The 21,690-nt window shown below is 33.7% G+C and overlaps 1 protein-coding gene across 50 annotated transcripts in view; it reads left to right on the top strand.

The window, feature by feature from the left end:
* Positions 1–21,690, top strand: part of LOC120298547 (ABI family member 3 binding protein) — a 147,284-nt gene that overhangs the window by 87,268 nt on the left and 38,326 nt on the right. For 30 of the 50 annotated variants that reach the window (XM_039322372.1, XM_039322344.1, XM_039322373.1 and 27 more), the window contains 30 exons: positions 531–599; positions 2,503–2,571; positions 3,021–3,089; positions 3,410–3,490; positions 4,296–4,376; positions 4,784–4,852; positions 5,159–5,239; positions 5,870–5,938; positions 6,289–6,369; positions 7,189–7,269; positions 7,639–7,707; positions 8,145–8,213; positions 8,515–8,595; positions 9,003–9,071; positions 9,423–9,503; positions 9,909–9,977; positions 10,328–10,408; positions 10,818–10,886; positions 11,236–11,316; positions 11,727–11,795; positions 12,404–12,484; positions 12,893–12,961; positions 13,313–13,393; positions 14,365–14,445; positions 14,846–14,914; positions 15,737–15,805; positions 16,130–16,210; positions 17,038–17,079; positions 17,590–17,658; positions 20,475–20,534. In XM_039322372.1, the coding sequence (XP_039178306.1) occupies positions 531–599; positions 2,503–2,571; positions 3,021–3,089; positions 3,410–3,490; positions 4,296–4,376; positions 4,784–4,852; positions 5,159–5,239; positions 5,870–5,938; positions 6,289–6,369; positions 7,189–7,269; positions 7,639–7,707; positions 8,145–8,213; positions 8,515–8,595; positions 9,003–9,071; positions 9,423–9,503; positions 9,909–9,977; positions 10,328–10,408; positions 10,818–10,886; positions 11,236–11,316; positions 11,727–11,795; positions 12,404–12,484; positions 12,893–12,961; positions 13,313–13,393; positions 14,365–14,445; positions 14,846–14,914; positions 15,737–15,805; positions 16,130–16,210; positions 17,038–17,079; positions 17,590–17,658; positions 20,475–20,534 (2,190 nt within the window). The remainder of the gene's footprint in view (positions 1–530; positions 600–2,502; positions 2,572–3,020; positions 3,090–3,409; positions 3,491–4,295; positions 4,377–4,783; positions 4,853–5,158; positions 5,240–5,869; positions 5,939–6,288; positions 6,370–7,188; positions 7,270–7,638; positions 7,708–8,144; positions 8,214–8,514; positions 8,596–9,002; positions 9,072–9,422; positions 9,504–9,908; positions 9,978–10,327; positions 10,409–10,817; positions 10,887–11,235; positions 11,317–11,726; positions 11,796–12,403; positions 12,485–12,892; positions 12,962–13,312; positions 13,394–14,364; positions 14,446–14,845; positions 14,915–15,736; positions 15,806–16,129; positions 16,211–17,037; positions 17,080–17,589; positions 17,659–20,474; positions 20,535–21,690) is intronic. The other 20 variants (XM_039322343.1, XM_039322356.1, XM_039322355.1 and 17 more) reach the window with 20 other exon arrangements.

The following is a 21,690-nucleotide window of genomic DNA, read 5'->3' as shown; positions in this document are numbered from 1 at the left end:
ATCCTGTATCACTCTATCAGATTGCAGACTAATTCTATACCGGACATCCTTTCAGCTTCTTATAAACAAAGCTCTGTTCCATTAAAATTTAAAGAACACGGCTACATCATGTCAGAAGTACCTGACAGGAAACCTGGCAGAGTCACTTTATTTATGTACTACTTTCTGATCCTTTACAAGATACATCTATTTGGTGTAATCTTATCCAAATAGTTTACAAAACCAGATATTCTGGAAATTACTATATAACTAGGTTCTAAGTATATTACTGAATCACGAATGCTCTACAACACAGAATAGAATAGAAGTGCACTTTCCAACAAGAAGACGCTCACCATGAAACCCAAAATTTCCCTTGATCCTTCTATATGGAAGATGAAAATCCTCTAAGACAATATATTTCTTCATAATAGGGCCATGCCTGACAATTCTATTTTCAGATGAAACAGCTCTTAGGCTTATATAGGTGTAACCATGTCTTTCAACATGGACAATGTGAACTTATTTTGAGATTGTTTGCTTTTTTCTAGTTTCAACTGAGGATGATAACTATCTGCCTAAAGTCTTGACCACGCCAGAACCTCCTATTACCAAATCTGGTAATTATATGATGTCATGCAGTTGATAAAAATGTATACAATGTGATTGTGTATAGATAATGCAGTCCTGGCAGATGCTCAGCAACAAGGATGTTCTGAACTGAACAGAACTTTAAAAGACATGCTCGCAGATCATAGGTAGAATGCCATTACCCAGAAGACTATATATTTCTTCTCATGCTGCTTTTGATGTTCATTTTCCTGAAATTACCCATTACTCATGCTAGAAGTACAAGATAGTATTCATGGTAGAGTGACTTTTCTTACGTGCTACTTTCTGATAGTTTGCAAGATAAGTTCTTGTATCTATCTAGTGTGATATATTTCAATGAGTTTACAAAATCCAGACATTCTGGAAATTATTACATGCATAAATTCTAAGTACATTATTCAATCATGAATGTTCCGCAACACTAATGAGAATTGATAGAGCACTTTCCAACTAGAAAACAGTGCACCAAGCAATTAAAAATTTCCATTGATCCTCATCTATAGAAAATTAAAACCCTTCTAAGACAATATCATCAGACTTCACTAAGACACCTGATAGATTTATAGCTGGCTGAACAGCCATACTTAGCATTTGGTCCTCAATGGAACTGCATCTACATGGAGGGAAGTGTGTAGTGGGGTGCCTCAGGGCTCTGTTCTGGGCCAAGTGCTGTTCAACATCTTCATCAATGATTTGGATGAAGGGATAGATGTGGAACTCATCAAATTTGCAGATGACACAAAGCTGGCAGGAATAGCCAGCACTCCAGAAGATAGGCTTAAGATACAGACTTGACAGATCTGAACATTGGGCGCTATCTAAAAAAGTGAAATTCAGTGGTGAAAAAAGTAAGGTTCTACATTTAGGCAAGGAAACCCAAATGCACAGGTACAATATAGGTGGTACCTTGCTCAATAGTAATAACTGTGAGAGGGATCTTGGAGTCCTAGTAGACAATCACTTAAATATGAGCCAGCAGTGTGTTGCATCTGCCAAAAGCGCCAACACAGTGCGAGGCTGCATTAACAGAAGGATAGAATCAAGATCATGTGAAGTGTTAATACCACTTTATAATGCCTTGGTAAGGCCCCACTTGGAATACTGCATCCTGTTTTGGTCACCACGATGTAAAAAAGATGTTGAGACTTTAGAAAGAATACGGAGAAAAGCAACAAAGATGATTAGGGGACTGGAGGCTAAAAGATGTAAAGAACAATTGTTGGAATTGGATATGTCTAGTTTAATGAAGAGAAGGACTAGGGGTGACATGATAGCAGTGTTCCAATATCTCAGGGGTTGCCACAAAAAAGAGGGAGTCAAGCTAGTTTCCAAAGCATGTGAAGGCAGGATAAGAAGCAATGGATGGAAACTAATCAAAGGTCCCTTCCAGCTATATTATTATGGGAAATTATTATTGTTGTTGTTGTTGTTGTTGTTATTATAGCTGGAAGGGACCTTTGATTAGTTTCCATCCATTGCTTCTTATCCTGCCTTCACGTGCTTTGGAAACTAGCTTGACTCCCTCTTCTTTATGGCAACCCCTGAGATTGACAAATTTGCCATTAGTCAATTGCAAAAGGCGGCCTTACTAGAAACTGCTTCCATCTTGCAACGATACCTGTAATACCATCAAACAGCCACATCTGCCTATCCCAGGTCCTTGGTAAGGACTCAATAGGTAGACAAAATGAAAAAAACCAGTCTGAACATCTGGCTGACTATGCGATGATCCATAATAATGATGATGATGATGATGATGATGATGTATGTATGTCATCATAGACAGAAATATGCCTGGCCATTGTATTTTAAGATGAAACAGCTCTTAGGCAACTTGACATCTATAGGTGTAACCATGTCCTTCAATATGGACACGGTGAACTTATTTTGGGATTGTTTGCTTTTTTCCAGTTTCAACTGAAGATGATAATTATCTTCCTAAAGTCTTGACCACGCCAGAATTTCCAATTACCAAACCTGGTAATTATGTGTTCTTATATTTTGATAAAAATATATACAATGTGATCATTGGTAGCTATTGCACCCCTCGCGGCTGCTTAGAAACAAGGATGTTCTGTCCCAAACAGAACTTTGAAAGACATGCTTTCAGATCATAGGTAACTTATCATTACACAGATGCATAATATTAGAAGGCCACATATTTGTTCCCATGCTATCTTTGATGTTCATTTTCTTGAAATTATACATTACCCATGCCAGAAATACCAGACAGGATACACGGTAGAGTGACTTTTTTATATACTACTCTCTGATCCTTTGCAAAATAAATTCTTGACTCTATCTGGTGTAATCTTCAATTAATTTACAAAATCTAGACATCCTGGAAAATATTACATGCATAAATTCTAAGTACATTATTCATTTGTGAATGATGCACAACACTGAAGAGGTTGTTTGCTTTTTTCCAGTTTCAACTGAAGATGATAACTATCTTCCTAAAGTCTTGACCACGCCAGAACTGCTAATTACCAAACCTGGTAATCATGTGTTCTCATATCTTTGATAAAAATGTGTACAGTATGATTATTGGTAGATAAGTGGCTGCTTAGGAAAATAGTTTCTGGATTGAACAGAACTTTGAATGACATTCTGATGTATCATAGGTAGAACACATTATTAGCAGGCAATCTGTTTTTTGTCATGCTACTTTTAGTGCTCATTTTAATGAGATTTACTGTTTGAGAATTCTTTCATCTTCCATTCAAAATCCATTCTTAAGATATGACTAGTGTCACATGGTATTTTAAATCCTGTACCTCCCTGTGAGAATGTAGATTAATTCTAGACTTCCTTTCAGCTTCTTATAAATCAAGCCCGATTCCGCCAAAGTTTAAAGAACCTGAATACACCATGCCAGAAGTACCAGACAGGAAACATGGTAGAGTGATTTTTTTGCATGCTTCTTTCTACCATCTAGTATTATTCTAATCTGCTCCTTTCTGAAATGAATATAAAATCCAGACTTCCTTGAAATTATAAAATGCGTAACTACTAAATAAATTCATCCAATCATGAATGTTGTACAAAACTGTATAAAAAGGAACAAAAGTGCATGTTCAAACTGGAAGACATTAGACCAGACACAACCTTATGTGTTCTCATATGTTTGATAAAAGTATATGTGAAGTGATTGTTGGTAGGTGACTGCTTAGAAACAAAGAGTTTCTGCACTGAACAGAATTTGAAAGGATCATTTGCAGAGCTTTATTGCACAGATTCATAGTATTAGCAGACTACATTTTTTCTGATGCTACTTTTATTATGATTTACTCCTTGGGAATTCTTTCTTCTCCCTATCCGAATATAGATTAATTCTACACTGGTCTTCCTTTCATTTTCTTATAAGCCAAGCTCAGTTTGCATTTATTTAATAAAATTTTTAGCTTGTATGCTGACTAATAATACATTCCCCAAGGCTACCTAGACAGAAGGATTTCTGGATTGGACAGAACTTTCAAAGACATCCCAGCAGATTATATGCAGTCTTTCGCTACAGAGATTCTTTTTTTCATGCTGTTTTAGATCTTTATTTTTCCAAGGTTGGACTCCCATTACACTTTGGAAAGTCTTTCTTTTTCAGTTCAAAATCCTTTCATAAGTTACAATTAGTATCATACAGTATTTTGAATTCATGTACTGCCCTGTCAAAATGTAGATTAATTCTAGATCTGACTTCCTTTCAGTTTCTTATGAACCAACTTCCATTCCTTCCAAAGTTAAGGAACCTGACTATATACTGCCAGAAGTACCAGAAAGGAAACATGGTAGAGTGATTTTTTTAACGTACTATTTCCTGATTCTTAACTAGATAAATTATGAATCTATATCATATAATCTTATGAAATGGATTTATGAAATCCAGACACTCTGGAGCTCGTAATCTGAATACATTATAAGTATATTATTCAATCATGAATTTTCTACCCCACTGAGTAGAAGGGTATTGCACTTTCCAACAAGAATACAGCACACCCTACAAACCAAAATTTCCTTTGCCCATCCTGTACAGAGAATTGAAACCATCTAAGACAATACACTTCATAGTCCAGTCATGCCCAACAATTCCATTTTAATATGAAAGAGGTGTTAGGTAGCTTGACATGTATAGATGTAACCATGTCCTTCAATATGGACACTGTGAAGTTATTTTGCGGTTGTTTCTTTTTTCCAGTTTCAACTGAAGATGACAATTATTTTCCTAAAATCTTGACCACAACAGAACGTCCAATTACCAAACCTGGTAATTATGTTTGATAAACTTATATGTGGAGTGATTGTTGGTAGATAATGCACTCCTGGCAGCTACTTAGAAATGCAGTTTCTGCACTGAATTTGAAAGACATGTACGCAGATCATATCTAGAGTGTCATTAAACAGAAACATAGTATTAGAAGAACATATGTTTCTTGTCATTATCATTTCCCTTTGAGAATTCTTTTTTCCTCTGTTGAAATTCTTTCCTCAGATATGACTAATATCACATAGTATTGAGAACTGTATCTCCCTGTCAGATTGCAGAATAACTCTATACTGAACTTCTTTTCAGCTTCTTATAAACAAAGCTCTGTTCCATCAACATTTCAAGAACCCAGCTACATCCCACCAGAAGTACAAGACACAAAACATGGTAGAGTGAATTTGTTATGAACTACTTTCTTCTCATTTACAAGATACATTTTTGCATCTACCCAGTATATTTTTATTCAATGGGTTTATGAAATCCAGACATTTTGGAAATTGCTTTGTGAATTATTCAGTCATGAATTCTCTACAATATTTCTGGAATTGAACTGCATTTTCCAACTAGAAGACAGTAAGACATCCACCCCAAATTGTCCTTGAAACTCAACTATGGAAAATTAAAATACTTCTAAGACTCTATATTGTTTCATAGTAGGATCACTCCTGAAAGTTCCATTTTCAGATGAAAGAGCAAATTGATATATATAGGTGAAACACTTTGATTTTATTTTGGAGTTGTTTGCTTTTTTCCAATTTTAACTGAAGATGATAATTATGTTCCTAAAGTCTTGACCACTTGAAGATATCAGACCAGACACACCAAAGTTTTCCTTGATGGTCCTCTACTGAGATTTAAAATTCATCTAAGACAGTATATTAGTTAAGTGTAGGACTATATACAACATTTCTATTTCAAGATAGAAGGACATATAGGCAACTTGGGGTACATAGGTGTAACCATGTCCTTCAATATGGACACTGTGAACTTATTTTGGGGTTGTTTGCTTTTTTCCAGTTTCAACTGAAGATGATAATTATCTTCCTAATGTCTTGACCACAACAGAACTTCCAATTACCAAACCCGGTATTTATGTGTTCTCATATATTTGACAGAAATGTATACAGTGTGATTGTTGGTAGAAATTGCACTCCTGGTGGCTACTTAGAAACATCGGGCTTCTGATTGAACATAACTTCTAAAGACATGCCCCAAACAATATGCAGAGCTTTAGACATGCATAATATTTGGGGAACATCCACATTTTTTCATGCTACTTTAGATCTATATTTTCCCATGGTTTAAGTCCCCTTAGGCTTTGAGAATTATTTCTTTTTCAGTTGAAAATCCTTTCATAGGTTTAGTATCACACTGTATCTTGAATCCTATATCACCCTGTCAAATGTAGATTAATTCTAGACTGGACTTCCTTTCAGCTTCTTATAAACCAAGCCCGGTTCCGCCAAAGTTTAAAGAACCCGAGTCCATCATGCCAGAAGTACCAGACAGGAAACATGGTAGAGTGACTTTTTTTTCATGCTTCTTTCTACCACCTAGTATTATTCTACTCTGTTCCTTTCTGAAATGAATATGAAATCCAGACTTCCTTGAAGTTATAAGATGTGTAAGTTCCAAATAAATTCATTCAATCATGAATGTTTTACAAAACTGTGTAAAAAGGAACCAAAGTATACATTCAAACTTGAAGACGTCAGACCAGATACACCAACATTTTCTTTGATGGTCCTCTACTGATATTTAAAATTCATCTAAGGCAGCATATTAGTTAATTGTAGGACTATGTACATTTCTATTTCAAGACATAAGGATGTGTAGGCAACTTGGCGTATATAGGTGTGACCATGTCCTTCAACATGGACACTGTGAACTTATTTTGGGGTTGTTTGCTTTTTTTCCATTTTCAACTGAAGATGAAAATTATGTTCCCAAAATCTTGACCACGCCAGAACTGCTAATTACCGAATCTGCTAATCATGTGTTCTCATACGTTTGATAAAAATATATACAGTATGCTTATTGGTAGATAATGCACTCTTAGTGCTCCTTAAGAAAATAGTTTCTGGATTGAACAGAACCTTGAATGACATTCTGATGTATCATAGGTAGAGTTTGCTACACTGATGCACATTATTAGCAGGCAATCTGTTTTTTGTCATGCTACTTTAGTGTTCATTTTGTTAAGATTTACTGTTTGAAAATTCTTTCATCTTCCATTCAAAATCCATTCTTAAGATATCACTAGTGTCACATGGTATTTTTAATCCTGTACCTCCCTGTCAGAATGTAATTTAATTCTAGACTGGACTTCCTTTCAGCTTCTTATAAACCAAGCTCTGTTCTGCCAAAGTTTAAAGAACCTGAGTCCATCATGCCAGAAGTACCAGACAGGAAACATGGTAGAGTGACTTTTTTTACTGCTTCTTTCCACCATCTAGTATTATTCTACTCTGTTCCTCTCTGAAATGAATATGAAATCCAGATTTCCTTGAAGTTATAAAATGTGTAAGTTCCAAATAAATTCATTCAATCATGAATGTTGTACAAACTTGAAGATATCGGACCAGACACACCATAGTTTTCCTTGATGGTCCTCTACTGAGATTTAAAATTCATCTAAGACAGTATATTAGTTAAGTGTAGGACTATATACAACATTTCTATTTCAAGATAGAAGGACATACAGGCAACCTGGGGTACATAGGTGTAACCATGTGCTTTAATATGGACACTGTGAACTTATTTTGGGGTTGTTTGCTTTTTTCCAGTTTCAACTGAAGATGATAATTATCTTCCTAATGTCTTGACCACAACAGAACTTCCAATTACCAAACCCGGTATTTATGTGTTCTCGTATGTTTGACAAAAATATATATAGTATGATTGTTGGTAGAAATTGCACTCCTAGTGGCTATTAAGAAACATCGAGCTTCTGATTGAACATAACTTCTAAAGACATGCCCCAAACCATATGCAGAGCTTTAGACATGCATACAGTGTTATATTATTCAATCATGAATTTTCTACCCCACTGAGTAGAAGGGTATTACACTTTCCAACAAGAATACAGCACACCCTACAAACCAAAATTTCCTTTGGCCATCCTGTACAGAGGATTGAAACCATCTAAGACAATACACTTCATAGTTCAGTCATGCCCAACAATTCCATTTTAATATGAAAGAGGTGTTAGGTAGTTTGACATGTATAGGTGTAACCATGTCTTTCAATATGGATATTGTGAACTTATTTCGGGGTTGTTTCTTTTTTCCAGTTTCAACTGAAGATGATAATTATCTTCCTAAAATCTTGACCACAACGGAACGTCCAATTACCAAACCTGGTAATTATGTGTGATAAAATTATATGTGCAGTGATTTTTGGTAGATAATGCAATCCTGGCAGCTGCTTAGAAATGCAGAGTTTCTGCATTGAACAGAATTTGAAAGACATGTCACAGATCATATCTAGAGCTTCATTAAACAGATGCATAATATTAGAATACTATATGTTTCTTGTCATGCTACTTTGATTTCATTTTCCTGAAATTACGATTACCAGATATGATTAATATCACACAATATTGAAAACCCTGTATCTCCCTGTCAGATTGCAGACTAATTCTATACTGAACTTCCTTTCAGTTTCTTATAAACCAAGCTCTGTTCCATCAACATTTAAAGAACCCAGCTACTTCCCACCAGAAGTACCAGACACAAAACATGGTAGAGAGATTTTTTTTATGTACTACTTTATTTTCGTTTGCAAGATAAATTTTTGCATCTTTCTAGTGTACTTTTATCCAATGGATTTACGAAATACAGATATTTTGGAAATTACTATATGCAGTTCTAAGTACATTATTCAATCATGAATTCTCTACAACATTTAGTGGAATCGGAGTGCACTTTCCAACCAGAAGACGCAGATGGTCAACTCAAGTTTGTCCTTGAAGATCAACTATGGAAAATTAAAATACTTCTAAGACTCTATATTGCTTCATAGTAGGATCATGCCTCAAAATTGCATTTTCAGATGGAGGAGCTCTTAGGCAAATTGCAATATATATGTGAAACCATGCCCTTCAATATGAACCTTTTGAAATTATTTTGCCTTTTTTGTTTTTTTCTAGTTTCAACTGAGGATGATAATTATCTTCCTAAAGTCTTGACCACACCAGAACTGATAATTACCGAATCTGGTAATCATGTGTTCTCATATGTTTAGTAAAAATATATACAGTATGCTTATTGGTAGATAATGCACTCTTAGTGGCTCCTTAAGAAAATAATTTCTGGATTGAACAGAACTTTGAATGACATTCTGATGTATCATAGGTAGAGCTTCACTGCACAGATGCATATTATTAGCAGGCAATCTGTTTTTTGTCATGCTACTTTTAGTGTTCATTTTGTTGAGATTTACTGTTTGAAAATTCTTTCATCTTCAATTCAAAATCCATTCTTAAGATATTACTAGTGTCACATGGTATTTTTAATTCTGTACCTCCCTGTCAGAATGTAGTTTAATTCTAGACTGGACTTCCTTTCAGCTTCTTATAAACCAAGCCCGGTTCCGCCAAAGTTTAAAGAACCCGAGTCCATCATGCCAGAAGTACCAGACAGGAAACATGGTAGAGTGACATTTTTTTACATGCTTTTTTCTACCATCTAGTATTATTCTACTCTGTTCCTTTCTGAAATGAATATGAAATCCAGATTTCCTTGAAGTTATAAAGTGTGTAAGTTCCAAATAAATTGATTCAATCATGAATGTTGTACAAAACTGTATAAAAAGGAACCAAATTACACATTCAAACTTGACGACGTCAGACAGACACACCAAAATTTTCTTTGATGGTCCTCTACTCAGATTTAAAATTCATCTAAGACAGTATATTAGTTATTTGTAGGATTATACACAACATTTCTATTTCTAGATAGAAGGACATATAGGCAACTTGGGGTACATAGGTGTAACCATGTCCTTCAATATGGACACTGTGAACTTATTTTGGGGGTGTTTGCTTTTTTTCCAGTTTCAACTGAAGATGATAATTATCTTCTTAATGTCTTGACCACAACAGAACTTCCAATTACCAAACCCGGTATTTATGTGTTCTCTTATATTTGACAAAAATGTATACAGTGTGATTGTTGGTAGATAATGCACTCTTGGTGGCTACTTAGAAATCTGGAGCTTCTGACTGAACATAACTCCTAAAGACATGCCCAAACTATATGCAGAGTTTTAGACATGCATAGTATTCATGGAACATCCTCATTTTTTTCATGCTACTTTAGATCTATATTTTCCAAAGGTTTAAGTCCCCTTAGGCTTTGAGAACTATTTCTTCTTCAGTTGCAAATCTTTTCATAAGTTTACTGTCATACTGTGTCTTGAATCCTATATCACCCTGTCAAATGTAGATTAATTTTAGACTGGACTTCCTTTCAGCTTCTTATAAACCAAGACCTGTTCTGCCAAAATTTAAAGAACCCGAGTCCATCATGCCAGAAGTACCAGACAGGAAACATGGTAGAGTGACTTTTTTAAAAAACATGCTTCTTTCTACTATCTAGTATTATTCTACTCTGTTCTTTTCTGAAATAAACATAAAATCCAGACTTCCTTGAAATTATAAAATTCATAGGTTTGAAATATATTCATTCCATCATTAATGCTGTAGAAAACTATATAAAATTATTCATGTATAAAAAGCAGTAGAAGTATTTATTCAGATCAGACCAGGCATACCAAATTTTTCTTTTATGGTGTTACATTAAAGGATTAAAATTCATCTGCAACAATATATTAGTTAATTGTGGGACGATGTACGACTACTCTACTTCAAGGACTTATAGGCAACTTGGGGTACATAGGTGTAACCATGTCCTTCAATATGGACAGTGTGAACTTATTTTGCGGTCGTTTTCTTTTTTTCTAGTTTCAACCGAGGATGATAATTATCTTCCTAAAGTCTTCACCACGCCAGAACTGCTAATTACCGAATCTGGTAATCATGTGTTCTCATATGTTTGATAAAAATATATACAGTATGCTTATTGGTAGATAATGCACCCTTGGTGGCTCCTTAGGAAAATAGTTTCTGGATTGAATGACTTTGAATGTCATTCTGATGTATCATAAGTAGAGCTTCACTACACTGATGCACATTATTAGCAGGTAATCTGTTTTTTGTCATGGTACTTTTAGTGTTCATTTTGTTGAGATTTACTGTTTGAAAATTCTTTCATCTTCAATTCAAAATCCTTTCTTAAGATATGACTAGTGTCGCATGGTATTTTTAATCCTGTACCCTCCTATCAGAATGTAGTTTAATTCTAGACTGGACTTCCTTTCAGCTTCTTATAAACCAAGCCCGGTTCTGCCAAAGTTTAAAGAAACCGAGTCCATCATGCCAGAAATACCAGTCAGGAAACATGGTAGAGTGACTTTTTTTACATGCTTCTTTCCACCATCTAGTATTATTCTACTCTGTTCCTTTCTGAAATGAAGACAAAATCCAGACTTCCTTGAAATCATAAAATTCCTTAACTTCTAAATATATTCATTCCATCATTAATGCTGTAGAAAACTATATAAAATTATGCATGTATAAAAAGGAATAGAAATATTTATTGAAATCAGACCAGGCATACCAAAATTTTCTTTGATGGTGCTACATTAAAAAATTAAAATTCATCTACAACAATATACAGTATTGGTTAATTATAGGACTATGTACGACTACTCTATTTCAAGGACTTATAGGCAACTTGGGGTACATAGGTATAACCATGTCCTTCAATATGGCCATTGTGAATTTATTTTGCAGTCGTTTCCTTTTTTCCAGTTTCAACTGAAGATGATAATTATCTCCCTAAAGTCTTGACTACAACAAAACATCCTATTACCAAACCTGGTAATTATACATTCTCATATGTTTGATAAAATTATATGTGGAGTGATTATTGATAGATAATGTACTCAAGGCAACTATTTAGAAACAAGGAGTTTCTGCACTGAACAGAATTCGAAAGGATCATTTGTAGAACTTCATGCATAGATTCATAATATTAGCTGACTACATTTTTTCTGATGCTACTTTTTGGGTTCATTTTATTATGATTTTGTCCTTGGGAATTCTTTCTTCTCCCTATCATAAAGTAGATTAATTCTAAAATGGTCTTCCTTTCAGTTTCCTACGAGCTCAGTTCTCATTTCTTGGGTAAAATGTTTAGCTTGTTTACTAACTAATAATACATTCCCCAAGGCTACCTAGACAGAAGGATTTCTGGATTGGACAGAACTTTCAAAGACATCCCAGCAGATTATATGCAGTCTTTCGCTACAGAGATTCTATTTTTCATGCTGTTTTAGATCTTTATTTTCCCAAGGTTGGACTCCCATTACACTTTCTTCTTCAGTTCAAAATCCTTTCATAAGTTACAATTAGTATTATACAGTATTTTGAATTCATGTACTGCCCTGTCAAAATGTAGATTAATTCTAGATCTGACTTCCTTTCAGTTTCTTATGAACCAACTTCCATTCCTTCCAAAGTTAAGGAACCTGACTATATCCTTCCTGAAGTACCAGACAGGAAACATGGTAGAGTGATTTTTTTAATGTACTATTTCCTAATCCTTAACTAGATAAATTATGAATCTATATCGTATAATTTTATGAAATGGATTTATGAAATCCATTCACTCTGGAACTCATTACCTGAATACGTTATAAGTATATTATTCAATCATGAATTTTCTACCCCACTGAGTAGAATGGTATTGCACTTTCCAACAAGAATACAGCACACCCTACAAACCAAAATTTCCTTTGCCCATCCTGTACAGAGAATTGAAACCATCTAAGACAATACACTTCATAGTCCAGTCATGCCCAACAATTCCATTTTAACATGAAAGAGGTGTTAGGTAGTTTGACATGTATAGGTGTAACCATGTCCTTCAATATAGACATTGTGAGCTTATTTTGGGGTTGTTTGCTTTTTTCCAGTTTCAACTGAAGATGATAATTATCTTCCTAAAATCTTGACCACAACAGAACATCCAATTACCAAACCTGGTAATTATGTGTGATAAAATTATATGTGGAGTGATTGTTAATATATAATGCACTCTCGGTGGCTGTTTAGAAATGCAGAGTTTCTGCATTGAACAGAATTTGAATTTGAAAGACATGTCCGCAGATCATATCTAGAGCTTCATAACACAAATGCATAGTATTAGATAACCATATGTTTTTGTCATGCTTCTTTTGATATTCATTTTCCTGAAATTACCCATATTCCTTTGAGAATTCTTTCTTCCTCAGTTCGAAATTCTTTCATCAGAAATGACTAATATTACACAGTATTGAGAACCCTGTATCTTCCTCTCAGATTTCAGACTAACTCTATACTGAACTTCCTTTCAGTTTCTTATAAACCAAGCCCTGTTCCATCAACATTTAAAGAACCCAGCTACATCACACCAGAAGTACCAGATACAAAATATGGTAGAGTGATTTTTTTATGTACTACTTTATTTTCATTTACAAGATACATTTTTGCATCTATCTAGTGTACTTTTATCCAATGGGTTTACGAAATACAGACATTTTGGAAATTACTATATGCAGTTCTAAGTACATCATTCAGTCATGAATTCTCTACCATACTTAGTGGAACTGAAGTGCACTTTCCAACCAGAAGAAAATGGATCATCCACTCAAAGTTGTCATTGAAGCTCAACTCTGGAAAATTAAAATACTTCTAAGACTCTATATTTCTTCAAAATGCAATTTTCAGGATCATGCCTCAAAATTGCATTTTCAGATGGAAGAGCTCTTAGGCAAATTGCAATATACATACATACATACATACATACATACATACATATATATATATACACACATACATACATACATACACACACACACACACACACACAGATATATATATATATATATATATATATATATATATATATATATATATATATATATATATATATATGAAACCGTGTCCTTCAATATGAACCTTTTGAAATTATTTTGGGTTCTTTGCTTTTTTCCCAGTTTCAACTGTGGATGATAATTGTCTTCCTAAAATCTTGACCACACCAGAACTGCTAATTACCAAACCTGGTAATCATGTGTATTCATATGTTTCATAAAAATGTATGCAGTATGATTATTGCACTCTAGGTGGCTCCTTAAGAAAATAGTTTCTGGATTGAACAGAACTTTAAAAGATATTCTGATGTATCATAGGTAGAGCTTCACTACACAGATACATAATATTAGCAGGCAATCTGTTTTTTCTCATACTACTTTTGGTATTCATTTTATTGAGATTTACAGTTTCAGAATTCTTTCTTCTTCAGTTCAAAATCCTTTCTTAAGATATGACTGGTGTCGCGTGGTATTTTTAATCCTGTACCCTCCTATCAGAATGTAGTTTAATTCTAGACTGGACTTCCTTTCAGCTTCTTATAAACCAAGCCCGGTTCTGCCAAAGTTTAAAGAACCTGAGTACATGATGCCAGAAGTACCGGACAGGAAACATGGTAGAGTAACTTTTTTTTGTACATGCTTCTTTCTACCTCTGGAATTTATCTAGTGTATTCCTTCCTGAAATGAACATAAAATCCATACTTCCTTGAAGTTATAAAATGCCTAAGTTCTAAATATATTTATTCAATCATAAATACTGTAGAAAACTGTGTAAAAGGAATAGAAGTACACATTCAAAACTGAAAATATCAGACCAGGCACACCAAAATTGATGGTCTTCCACTGATGATAAAAATTAATCTACGACAATATATTAGTTAACTGTAGGACCATATACAACATTTCTATTTCAAGATAGAAGAACTTGTAGGCAACGTGGGGTACATAGGTGTAAACATATTTTTCAATATGAACGCTGTGAATTTATTTTGGGGTTATTTGCTTTTTTTTCAGTTTCAACTGAAGATTATAATTATCTTCCTAAAGTCTTGTCCACAACAAAACGTCCAATTACCAAACCTGGTAATTATGTATTCTCATATGTTTGATAAAATTATATGCGTAGTGATTGTTGGTAGCAAATTCACTCCTGGCAGCTGCTTAGAAACAGGTTTTGTACCAAACAGAACTTTGAAAGACATGCTCGCAGATCATAAGTGGAACGTCATTACACAGATGCTTAGTATTAGACGACCATATATTTCTTCTCATGCTACCTTTGATTTTCATTTTCCTGAAATTACTCATTACCTTTTGATAATTCTTTCTTCCTCAGTTCAAAATTCTTTCATCAAGATTAATATCACATTGTTTTTTGAACCCTGTATCTCCCTGTCAGAATGCAGACTAATTCTGTACTGAACTTCCTTTCAGTTTGTTATGCCCTGTTCCACCAAAATTTAAAGTTCCTGGCTACATCATTGCTGAAATACCAGACATGATATATAGTAGATTTTTTTTTACGTTCTATGTTCTGATCCTTTACAAGATCTTGCATTTATCTAGTGTAACTTTATCCAATGGGTTTATGAAATCCAGACATTCTGGAAATCATTACATGCATACATTCTACATATATTATTCAACCATGAGTGTTCCATAACATTGAGTAAAATGGAAGTGCACTTTCCAAACAGAAGAAAACACATCCTAGAAACCAAAATTTCCTTTGATTATCTTTTATAAGGATTAAAACCCATCTAAGACAATATATTTCTTCATAGTACGATCATGCCTAACAATTCCATTTTAATATGAACGACTTCTTAGACATATATATAGGTGTAGCCATGTCCTTCAACCTGGACAATGTGAACTTATTTTGGGATTGTTTCTTTTTTCCAGTTTCAACTGAGGATGATAATTATCTTCCTAAAATCTTGACCAGAACAGAACTCCCAATTACCAAACCTGGTAATTATATTTTCTCATATGTTAGGTAAAATCAAATACAGTTTGTTATTGCCTCATAATACAATTGAACATAACTTTTTAAAACATCCCTTTGGATCATATAAAGAGCTTCGCTACACCGATGCATAGTATTAGCAGACCATTCACTTTTGTTCATGTTACTTAGATCTTTATTTTCCCAAGATTTAATCCCCATTACCCTTTGAGAATCTTTCTTTTTCAGTTCAAAATCCTTTCATATGATATGATTAATAATACATGTTATTTTGAAAGTTGTACCTCCCTGTCAGAATGTAGTTTAAATCTAGATTGACTTCCTTTCAGCTTCCTATGAATCAATCCCTGCTCCATCAAAATTTAAAGAACCTGACTCTATCCTTTCAGAAGTACGAGACAGGAAACATGGTAGAGTGACTTATTTTATTTACTTCTTTCCGTATTACTACAAGAAGTTCTTGAACCTATCTCGCATAATCTTATCCAATAGTAGTATAAAGTCAGTACTTCCTTGAAATTATAAAATATATAAATTCTAAATATTGTGATCCAATACTGAATGTTCTACAACCCCCTGAATGTTCCCTTTATAGAATGGGAATAAAGGTAAACTTCATAATCTGAAGACATCTAGCCTATACACTAGATCTTCCTATGATAGTCCATGTAGAAAAATAAAAACATCTGAGATAATATATTTCTTCATCTTCAGGTCATGCATTTTATGATACAACACTTCTGATTCACATTTGTAAAATATTTAAAATTATGAACCACCTCTGAGGCATCTTGGGGTACACAGATATAACCATGTCCAATTTCGACTTACTGAATTTATTTTGGGTTTGTTATTTTTTTCTATTTTCAACTGGGGCTTATAATTATCTTTGTAAACTCTTGAGCATGCCATAACTTCCATTTACTAATCCTGATAATTACATATTGTTTATACATTCAATAAAATTGTTTTCAGTGTGACTCTTAGAAGATAGGTAGGTTATGCATTCCTGGCAGCTCCTTAGACATAGAGATTTTCTGGATTGAACATAACTTTGGAAGATGTTTGCTCAGATGCATTCATTTTTATCAGTTTCTAATTTTAGTTTCTAGGATTATGTATAAATTTCTGTCTTTAAATCTACAATATTTTTTTCTGTTTGTAAATTAGTTCTGTAGTTACAGCCATTCTTAAAGGTTTTCCATATTCTAATAGTTCCCTTTTTTCCCTGGTACAGTTTTGGAACCTATTACGTTTAGCAATGAACTTCCAATAGTAGGTAATAGTATTTTCCTGGCACACTGATTGATTTTCTTATTTTACTTTCTTGTTCAGAAATCCATTACATTTTCTTTTCTGTAAGATCATCTAACATCATCTTTTTTTTCCATTAAATCCCATCCTTTCTCTAGGTTTGCTAGTCACTTAGCACGGAAGACTTTTAACCATTCTATTTATTTTTTCCACAGTACTGCTTTTTCTTTCTTTTCTTGCACAGTGATTCAGTCATGTGAATATAGCTGGAAGTGGCCATATTATACGCAGTGAACTCCCACATGTTTGTAATTTCCATTTCTTTTTTAAGCTGGCTCCTGAAATGTTCATCAATCACTAATTTGATTGTATTGAGCCTACTCTTTCTCAACCCTTTTGTGTGGCTGATTTTGTACACTTCATATCCACAGCATGTTTCTTCATCTTCACCTTCATCTTCACCTTCAATTTTAAAATGCCCGATCTGACCTTATTTACATCTTAATAATTTTGAAGATATTTTTTTCTTTTGCAGATACAAAGACCAAGCATCATATTTCCATCACTAAAACAACAATCAACCCATTGCTACTACCAAAATCTGGTAAAATTCTATATTGTTATTTAAATTCTCTACATGTGTCAATGTCTGCATTAAAAAAAACTACATAATTTGGGAATAAAATTTTATTAGTTTTGTCCTTTTAGCAATGAGGTTTTTTTATTAAATTTGTTTCTGAAAGGCCTATAAGAGAAAGTAATCCAAGAAAAAAAACAACAATCAGTAATAATCAATAATAGGAAATCTGGCCCATACTCTTCTCATGGATCCAAAAGCAACAGCTACTCAGACCGGGTAGGACTGAACTAAACTTATTTTTTCCCTTCAGATACCCATAGTCTTCAGACACTGTGACATAATCTCAACAACTTTCACTTATTTGAGTGGGGACAGATTTATACAGTTGAGTGAGTCATCAGAATACTGATGATGCTTTACCATCCCCCCTTGATTTCATGTAGATGTTAAAAAGAAGCAGGGATAGCATAGAGCTATGATGCCCCCACAAAAAAGAACTTTAGGATTAGACCATTCCTATCCACCAAATAGATAAGAGTTATATATGTATTTAATTATGCAAAGAATTCTTCTCTAATGGCTGGTAACCAACAGTGTTCTAGCATGAAATGGAGGCATTTTTATTTACAATCTGAGCCACAAATCTATCACTGAAACTGTAAGTCTATCAATGTATTGAATATCAAATAGGGTATTCTCAGACTTTATAAGTGACTTCTTAGAAACTTGTAAAAGCTTCTTTGGAAATATGGAAGTTAGGAAAGTCCTATTTTGTAAAAATATTCTTGCTTGTAGTTATTTAGATTCATATGAATAACAATAATATTTCTAATTCTAATTATGCCAAATGAATTTCTAGTAAGAAAACCTCATTTTAGTATCTTTGCCCAGGCACAATAATTACTTCCAAATAAAACATTGCCTATTTTATTTCCCCCCCAGCTTTTCTATGCATTAAAATCTATTTATTTATTAAAATGTAAGCCCCATCTTTTATACAACATTCAGTGTTTACCATGAATAAAAATACACATTTTAAAACATAAAAATAAAAAACAGTTAATTTTATATCAATTTTATTCAAATCTAAATCAGTTCAACTAAGAAACATTTAGTGGGAAAATTGGTTTTTCATGACTTCTCTAAGTCCTGGGAGATTGGAAGCCAAGTGTGCTTCCTGGAAATGCACGTTATAACTTGAGGTGTGCATATTATCACCCTTTCCAAAGAGCCAACTAGGTGAATTATTGAAAGTGAAATGATTCTCAAAAGGGCCTCTTCTGATAATCAATGTAGCCAGCTTGGATTCATAAAAGGAGACATGGTATTTCAGGGAACAAGATGCAGTGTTAGCTTTTCTAGAAGGAACAGTAGGTCCTGGTGGTTTCTGATTTTGGTTGTTTTCTTTCCACAGAAAGCCCACCACCTCTTCCCTGTCAGTTACTACAAATGCAACTTAAAAGACATGGGAAGATCTTTTGTGTTTGAATAGTGTCATCATTAACAGTCAGCCATTGAATCCTTTAATCTGCACATAGATTTAAACTATTTTATATAAGAATTTTATTTGTCTTTTAAATGCTATGAGATACACTTTGTTCACACATGGTAAATATGCCAGTCAGTATACAGGCCAAGGGTGTATACAGCCCAGGGATGTAAACCTCAGACCAGCACTGAAGTGCTCCAGCCTTAGCATAGTAAATCCCTATTTATCTTGTGTCAATACACTGATCGTGTTGGTGTTTTATTTTTTTGGCCATAGCTTGGAATTCTTTTCCTGAGAGTATGATTCAATACATAAGAAATCTAAGACATCCAAGCTATACTGTATAATCAGCATCATATGTTCTCCTAATAGTATTGTATGTTATAATATATTGCCATTGCATCATATTATGTTTTCATTAGCATTAACTGAAAACAGCAAGAAAAATATTCTATGCCCTTAAAGAAATGTACAGTAGTTTTATTTTTACACTGAAAATAATATAGGGAAAAAAATCAGATACTAAAGGATGTTAATGATTGCTCACTGCAAGAATCAGGTGATGAAAATACTTTCTCAATAATTTTTGATAGATGGAAATGCTAATTTGTTTAATGAGTGTTTGCACCCCATAGTTATTAAGCTAGATATACACATAGTGCAGCTTCAAAAAGTTACAATTGTAGGTAGAAAAAAAGGCAAGCATCTATATTACAGTCTGAGAATGTTTCAGGTAAATGGAATTAACTCTGGGATGAGTATATGTTAAACAAAATGGAATCAGAATTATATTCTAACTAATAAAGTCAATCTGTATATTCCCCATCATTCATGAAATCTTTCTAAACGGACAAATGCATTTCTATCATTTTATGCTCATAACAATAAGGAATCATTGTACATATGCAAATACATAGTAAGAGCATCAGAAGCAATCCAGTATATATTACAGCACATTGATTGATATTCAAAAAAGCAAAAGAATGGAGTGGAGTATCCCTGTTCACCCTTAAAGCAATTGCATGTTTTTCTGGCATTGCCTGGTTATTCTCAGCACAATTCTGGGAAAATAAATATTTGGTTTAAAAAGTTACAGACAGAGCTAAATTATTTATTTGCCTCTGAGTGCAATGCTCTGTATATTAGTAAAATAACTGCCTAATCAATGTTTATTTTTCATATACTCAGAAGACGTACTTATGCTCCAGTTCCAGCTTATTACTGAAACTTGATCAAATAAAATATGCATATTCATTAAATGCTATAGCTGAATGAAACCAAAATATATTTTTCATGTTAGGTTGCAAATTATTTACAATATAATACTAAATATTTTTTATTTTATTTATTGATATTGGTGCAGATGTAGAAGAGGTTATTTTTAAAACTGAACAAGCAAAATCATCAACAGGTAATATACTTAATTATAGATTTTCATTCATTAAAATTTTCAAATAATGAGAATTCTATGTCTAGTGAGATGTTATCACATTTATCATCCTATTAGCTTTTCATTTAAAGTTCTTCATTATTAATGCCTTTTTCATATTATTAAATTGTGTAGCTATAGAATACTTATCACTAGTGGAATAAGACAATTGTTTAAGTGCAATCTCAAGTTCATGAGCTTGCGGGAATGTCTGCTGGCATAAAATTGTGCCTTACAAGACTGGCAAATGATACTTGTTTCAATGCAAGAAAAGTTATGGAAGTTTTTATGGAATCCCTGATTCCACTCTCATTTTTCTACCTGCAGTGAGAAAACCAACAACTAATATCTCTTCTTAATATACAGTGAATAAGTAAGAATAAATATGGTTATGTGTAGGTGACTGTCTTAAGTCCCTGTCAAGTTGTCTAACTAACAGGTTTCAGTTCTGAATGATACTTGTGTCTCAGGCTGTTTCAGAACTCAGGCCTGACATTCAGCTGAAAGAAGTATTATATTTCTATTTAGAAACAGCTCAGTCAAAATGTGATGAAACAAGTTGGGGTGAAGGATTAGAAGTGAGCTCTTGACCAGTGCTGCAGTAAGATGGCAGTGCCAGCAACAAGTGGTTGTGACTGTCAGCATTTGGAAGTTGCCCATGAAGTAGTCGAAATTACACAGATGTAGGTAGAAAAGTGTCCTCAGGTAATAAATGATTAGAATGTACAGCCATGTGAAACCTCTTGTTGACAGAATAAAAAACTGTAACACACATTAGTGACAGAATCAGGAATACACAACTAGAATAAAGCAGGCTATCTATGATTCAAACTGACTTTTACTGACTGGGAGTGAAGGACACTCCTCGGGAGAATTATTTTTAAATATAGGTATAGTTTTCTCTCAAAACTATATCTGTATTTACTACCATATCTACATGTATATCTTTCAGTCAGAAGACCATGTAAGATCTGAAAAGCAATCAGACATTCGTAGACCTCATTTGACCTCAAATGTTTTTATTTATCTTACTTGTCACTTGATGAAATGGTTCCCTTGAGTAAGAGCTCACAAAGCTGTATTAACACATTGTTTTACTTGGCCATGCTACTGTTTTTATTTAAATAATGGAAAGGAG

This window comes from Crotalus tigris, unplaced genomic scaffold (assembly GCF_016545835.1).
Source record: "Crotalus tigris isolate CLP2741 ecotype Arizona unplaced genomic scaffold, ASM1654583v1 scf7180000024115.3125172, whole genome shotgun sequence".
NCBI lineage: Eukaryota > Metazoa > Chordata > Lepidosauria > Squamata > Viperidae > Crotalus > Crotalus tigris.
The sequence above is the reverse complement of the archived record's forward strand: the minus strand, read 5'-3'. Positions and strand labels throughout refer to the sequence as shown.